At 64.4% G+C, this 6,624-nt stretch overlaps 1 protein-coding gene across 1 annotated transcript; it reads left to right on the forward strand.

The window, feature by feature from the left end:
- Positions 1-388: 388 nt before the first annotated feature.
- Positions 389-5,537, forward strand: MNEG_12620 (hypothetical protein; the record flags this gene model as incomplete). Its single annotated transcript, XM_014038908.1, has 10 exons — positions 389-547; positions 836-912; positions 1,174-1,300; positions 1,659-1,775; positions 2,040-2,084; positions 2,322-2,456; positions 2,808-2,882; positions 3,627-4,717; positions 5,007-5,121; positions 5,469-5,537. 10 exons carry the CDS (start codon positions 389-391, stop codon positions 5,535-5,537), a joined length of 2,010 nt encoding a protein of 669 aa, XP_013894362.1.
- Positions 5,538-6,624: the final 1,087 nt, after the last annotated feature.

Raw genomic sequence — 6,624 nt, forward strand, 5'->3', positions numbered from 1 at the left:
CCCACCCCCAGCAGGCGCTGGCCAAGGAGATTGGGATGCTGGCTGACCTCACAACCCACCCAAACGTGGTTCACTTCTGGTGCGCGCAACTGCTGAGAGCCACTGCAACTTGGACGAGCAACCAACGCTCCTGCGGGCCAATGCAGCCACTGCAACCATATCCGATAAAACACACGCAGCTGGAAGGGGTCGCAGCCGACCAGCAAGCATGCCCACCAACCCTGCAGGTCGTCATAGTGACCAGGCCCCCCTCCGCACACGGGCGCCCGTCATCGGCGTGTGCTGTACACTGCCTGGCACTGCCTAGTCATGGTCGGCCTCGTGCGCCGCGCCCACTCTCCTTCTCGTATGCAAACTAATTCACTCAACTCATTCTACCTCACCCTACATGATCGCTCGCTCTGCTGCCCTCATCAGCGGGGTGTGCGAGCGCAAGGACCCTTTGAGGCCCCTGGTCATCACGCAGTATTATGAGAAGGGGTCAGTGCTCCAGATGCTGGCAAGGGCCAAATCCTGGCTGGACCTGGCCCCGCCCGCCCGCAAGGAGGTGGGGGCCCCCAGCCGGAACGGCCCGACGGCGGCCGTCTGGTCGTGTGGGCGGCGCCGTGGATGGCGCTGAGACCCCAACCGCCGTAGCTGTGGTCGTTATTATTATTCTCCATTCAATTCAAACAGCTGAGCACCTCGGCGTGACAGTAACGAGACTGGCATGCATGAACATGCACTGCACACCAGTCACAGTCACGCCTCCCCCTCTCACACACACACACACACACACACACACACACACACACACACACACAAACGCACACTCGACACGCGCGCGCGTTCGCAGGAGGCCCTGAGGGAGCTTCATCACCTCAGCTGGGCGGGGCGCCTCAAGATGCTGCACGATGTGGCGGCCGCCATGATGTGAGCCATGCAGTGCTCAGCCCCAGCCCGCCGGCCCGTGCGGCCACCCCCTCTACGCGTCCCTCCTTGCAGTCAACATACAGGCCCTCTCTTTGCTGCAGTCACCAGGCCGCTTTTGGATGTGGGGCCTCAGCATTTCAGCCGCGGCCCCCAGCGCGCACCTCTTACATCAGGCGGCTGCATCGTATCACCCTCCCCCCCCCCACACACACACACAGACACAAAATCGCATATCCACCCACCCACCCGTCCATACCGCAGGCACGTCCACTCCCAGGGGGTGCTTCACGGTGACCTGCGCTCCCCCAACCTGTTTGTGGACAGCCACGGGAAGCTGGTGGTCGCAGACTTTGGCTTCGGCGAGATCCTGCCGAAGGACGTTAAGGACGTGAGAGAGAGAGAGAGAGTTTGTGTGCGTGTGTGTGTGTGTTTGTGTGTGTGTGTGTTTGTGTGTGTGTGTGTGTGTATGTGTGTGTGTGTGTGTTGGAAGGGGTGTAGAGGAGTGGAGGGAGAGAGCTGTGCGGGCTGCCGGCCGGTGGCGCCAGCGCCAGGCATGCTCCGTGGAGCTGCACGTTGCGTACCCAGCTGAGGCGCCTTGGCATCGTTCAATCCAGCAACAGAATGTGGGACAAGCCCCAGTTCATGCCCCAAGCCCCAGCATTCATGACCCTTCCCCTGTTTCCATCGTCCGCTGACTGCAGAATTCCCCTGACCAGGCGTGCTGCGGCCACCCCCTCCACCCCCAGGTGTCACCAAAGAGGACGACCAACCCGCGCTGGGTCGCGCCAGAGGCGCTCCATCCCAAGCACCCCCGCATCTCAAAGGCGTCTGACGTGTACAGCTTTGCGATCATCATGTACGAGGTGGGCGCGGCAGCGGATGGCGGGCGCGTGGGTGGTTGTATTGCATCGGGATTGCATGCTTTGCAGCGCTCCAGGGCGTGGTCCTTCTGGAGTCACTGCATCTGTGCACCTCACTGACTTTTATGCGTGTGTTCAGGCACACATGCATATGCACACACATGCACCTGCGCACACACACACACACACACACACACACACACACACACACACACACACACAAAACAACACACAAATACACGCATGCCACCTCCTGAACATCATCAGATGCTGACGTGGTCCATGCCCTACCACAACATCGCCACAGCCACGGTGAGGCGCCCTCCCCAGCCTCGCTCCCCCAACCCCCTAGCTGGCCGGCTCCCAACCCAGCCGCTTCTTGCGCCGTCCGCTGCACCCCCAGCTACGCCCTGTTACCCCAACTACGCCTTCACTTAATACGCGGCCCTCTGCCTGCCTCAACACGGCCCTCTTGGACGCCCTTGCAGTTTTGTGCTGCGGACTAGCACTCACCAACTCTGCCTCCGTGCCTGTATTCCCTCTTGCCAGCTGATCGTTACTAAGCAGATGAAGGACCTGGGCGGCGTCAGAGTGACCCCTGAGGTACCGCAGCTGCCGCCCGACGAGCAGCTTCCCCTGGCTCCCTGCGGTCCCCACCTGGAGCAGTACAAGCAGCTCATGACGGTGGGCGGTCATGGCGACGTCAACGTGCATTGCGGTCGTACCGCGTGATTTGGGCGGGGGGAAGGGGGGTGGTGAGAGGCGGTGTGCCAGGGTGGCATCAGCTACCCTTCTGGTAACACCAGCAAAGACTTACAGCTGAGAAGTGCACGATTGCCAGCATGGGAATTTCACTTTTTTTCTCTCTGTGTGCGGGCCGCTCCCTCACACACATACACCAATCAAGACACGACACGGGCGCTGTGACCACTGTCCTATGGCACAATGCTAATGGGAAAGCCTGGTGCACAGCCTCATCCAACCAGCCAACAACTCCCCTCCCACACACACCCTCCGTCCCGTCACCTCCCTTAGGCCTGCTGGGACCCAGACCCATCCAAGAGGCCCACGTTTAGGCGGGTGACCGCCCTGCTGGAGAAGCAGCAACAGGTGCGAAGCCCCCCATACCGCCTTGGCTCAACGCCTCCCACCACCCTGATGCACGCGTGCAGCTGCACTAGCACATACCGCGGACGGCCGCGCCACGGCCATCTGCTGGCAATGGCGGCTTGGTGTGTGAAAGCACCACGTCGCGGCCATCTCTTTTCGTTCGGCTGTTCTGGCCCTGCGTCCCTGATCCTGTACTGTACCTGAGCGCAAGGGCCACCTGGTCGCTGCTGATGCGACACCTCTTCGCAGCCGCAGGCATGAGCTTGTGTGGTTGTGCCCTTGTCGTGCCTGCTCATCACTGCACACTGACTATCAGCACGGCGCTTTGTGGCGCAACCGCAGGAATGGGCCAAAGTTTTACAAGCAGAGCAAGAGCTGACGATCTTGGAGGAGTCACCAGCTGCTGACAACACCGCCGCAGCGGATGACATCGCCAACGGCGGCGCCCCTACTACGGGCCTGGACCCCCCCAGGCCGCAGACGCCGCCGCCGCTGGCGGGCGGCGGCGGCAGGGGCGGCGCGGCCCAACAGGGCGGGCGCGGAGCGGGGCCGGGAGGGGTTGCGGCGGCCGGCCGCCCTGGGGTCGAAGGGCCTGCAGTGGCAGGGGTGGTGGCTGAGCCGGCCTCGGCCGAAACCTTGTGGCACTCTGCTGAGCCTCCCAAAGAACGTGAGGCGCCACCAGGGGCGCCCGCTGCAGCGGTCGAGGGCGAGTCTGCACCAGTGGGCACGGACTCTTGCGCGCAGGCCGTGGCGGAGACGGAGCCTGCGCGCGTGGTGCGACCGCTCTTCGGCGGCTGGACGCCGTTTTTGGCGGATGTGACGGGGCAGGTGGTTGCTGCGATCCATGAGGAAAATGGGGGCGGCGCCCCCACAGCCGCGCGTCCCAGCGGACCAGAGGCCGCTGCCGCCGCGCCTACGGGAGTGACAGCGGCAACGGTTGCAGCGGCGGCAGCGGCGGTGTCGGAGGTTCCAGGTGCGGGGGACGAGCTAGGAGAAGCCGTGAGCGCGCCCGGCGGCCCCTTCGCGCGGGCGCACCTGTGCGGCTCCTTTTCATCTGCCGCTGCAAAGCTCGTGGAAGCGGCGGCGCTCCCGGTGGCGCCCGCGCACGAGCCGGTCGACGCGGCGACAGCCCTGGCATTCACGGGCGCATCTGACTCGGGCCCGTTTGCGGCGCTCGTCGCCGACTTCGGCGTCGCGTGTCTGGATAGTGAGGATACAAGCCAGCCGCGCTGCGCCGCCCCCAGCTCCATGGATGGCGGCGACTTCAACCCGTTTGCGGCCATGCAGCTGGGCTGCATCCTTGGCAGCGACCCCAGCGGGCCGCATTCGCCGCCAGGGGCGATCGACAGGGGCTTGGCCGCGAGCTCCAGCGGCGAAGCGGTCAACCCCGTGAAGGCAGCTGCAGCGCGGGCAGCGGCCGCCGCTGCGCCGCGCCCACCTTTTGCTGAGTGCGAGAGCGCCGCCGCGCTCACCCTGGCAGGGCAGCGGCCCCACCCCGAGGCAGCCCGCAGCGCAGCCACTGCGGCGTCGGTGGCGGTGGCGGCGGTGGAAGAGGAGGCGTCAGAGACTCCAATGTCGACGATGGCGCAGAGCATCGGCTGGCGCCATGACAGGGCGCAGGAGGAGCTCGAGGTCCTGCTGCGCCGCTTGAACCCCAGCGCTGCCCAGACCCAGCCGCCGCCCGCCGCCGGCGCTGCGGGCACCGGCGGCGCGGCGGCGTGCCCGCCGCTGCCGGAAGGGGAGCTGCCGCACTGGCCTGAGCCCAACTCTGGCGGCTCAAGGCCGTTGACGGGGTCGCCGTCGTCTGCGCCGTCACCGCAGGTGGTCTGGTCCCGGTGAGGCCCTGGAACAGTGACCCTCGAAATCCCAACAGCTAGTCGCGCCAGCTGAGACCCGCGGGGGTATACACATGTGCGTGACAGCCGTGCCGCCTTCCGGCGTGCAGCATTCGCCCATCCAGTGTGCCGCCTGCCACGCTGCGGCGGTTGGGCTACGACCCTTTTGACATTCCAGGAGTGATGGCGCCAGCACCTGGCGCGGCCCCGCACCTTGTAGCACGTCCGCGGCGCGTTCCGCCAACACACCCAACCCCGCCCCCGCCTGCGCGCCTTCCCCGCCTTGCAGCGGCGTGTGCCAGCGGCCCCCCCTGGTGGTGACTGAGTACTTCAGCAACGGGTCCCTCTACACGCTGCTGCAGAAGGCCCACATGCAGCTGATATCAAAGAACTCCAGCCAGAAGGTGCGGCACCGCGCCTCGCGCTTTTGCGCGCACACTTTCGTGCGTTTGAGGGGAGGGGGGTTGGACTTGAGAGTATGCCGGAGCATACGGGTAGACGATGTGTGGCGTGCAAGGCGGGCTAGGCAACGTTCATGTACACATGCTTGGCTGTCAACTGGCTGCCCAAACAGTGTGTTTTGGCTTCATCTGCTGATCACAGGACGCCTTTAGCGGCTCGCGTCACGGCGCTGCGACCAACCATGCGGCTGTTTGATGCAGCGATTGGCAGCCGGTGCCCCGCCTCTGTGCCGGGGCTGACCGGGCCGCGGCTCCCGCAACCCACTTCCCCCCCCCCACACCCATCACAGCACGTGAAGTGGCTGTCGTGGAGGTGGCGTCTGGAGATGCTGCACCAAGTGGCGGGCGGCATGATGTGAGGCTCTTTGAGGGTTTGATTTCCTTTTCTTGAGGGAGGGGGTAGACTGGTGCCGGGCGGCTGGGGTATGAGGCGTGAGCGCCACCCGGAGTGGCATCGCTTGTGAAGGCCTGGACGGCATTGCGGCGGCGGGCCGCTTGAGAGGAGCAGCCGTGGCCCGCGCCCGGCGCAGCAGCCCATCCCGCCCGCCGAGGCGAGGTTTTCTTGGGCCCTTGCATCCGAGCAGGCCCCAACGCTCCCTTATGCCCGCCCCTGACGTCCCGCCTCCCCCCCCCAAAACAGGTACCTCCACAACTGCAACTTTGTGCTTGGGGACCTGTGCTCCCACAACCTATTTGTAGGCGGCGACGGCAGGATCAAGATCGGGGACTTTGGGTTCTGCCAGATCCTCCCGTCAGATGCAAAGCGGGTGGGGGTCTCACCTGCGCCACCACATTGGTGGTATTATTGCCGTTTTGTGTGTGTGTGTGTGTGTGTGTGTGTGTGTGTGTGTGTGTGTGTGTGTGTGTGTGTGTGTGTGTGTGCTCTGGTTGATGTGTGCGTCGACGAATTGCACTGCTGGGCGGCAAGCTGGGACGCATGATCATGGGAAAATTCATGGTTAGGGGTACGCTAGGGGCCAAGGCAAGCTGAGCTGCCTAGCTGAAGGTCGGCAACTTGCGTGGTTGTGTGTGTTTGGTGGTAAAAGGGTGATGCGGTTCAAGAGAGGGTGGCAGCTTAGGATCAAGGGTGGAGAACGCGTGGGGTGTCTGGGTGATGGGGGTGCCGCGCGTCCCGTGTTGGCAGCACCCTGTGTTTTGCGCGCCCGCTGGCTGCCTATGACACCCTTTACATGCCCCTCGAGCCGTGTTGCCCAACCTCGGCATCCCCAAACCCACAACAACTCAACCTCGTACCAACCCAGATCACGGTGACGGAGCAGACGCACCCGCGCTGGGTGGCGCCAGAGATGATGCGGTCCTACGAGCTGTCCAAGGCGGCTGACGTGTACAGCTTTGCTATCGTGATGTACGAGGCGCTGACGTGGCGGAAGCCCTTCTTCAACATGAGGACCCCTCTGGTGGGGGGGAGGGTGGGGTGTGTCAGGG

Source organism: Monoraphidium neglectum (genome assembly GCF_000611645.1).
Source record: "Monoraphidium neglectum strain SAG 48.87 unplaced genomic scaffold scaffold03340, whole genome shotgun sequence".
NCBI classification, from domain to species: domain Eukaryota; kingdom Viridiplantae; phylum Chlorophyta; class Chlorophyceae; order Sphaeropleales; family Selenastraceae; genus Monoraphidium; species Monoraphidium neglectum.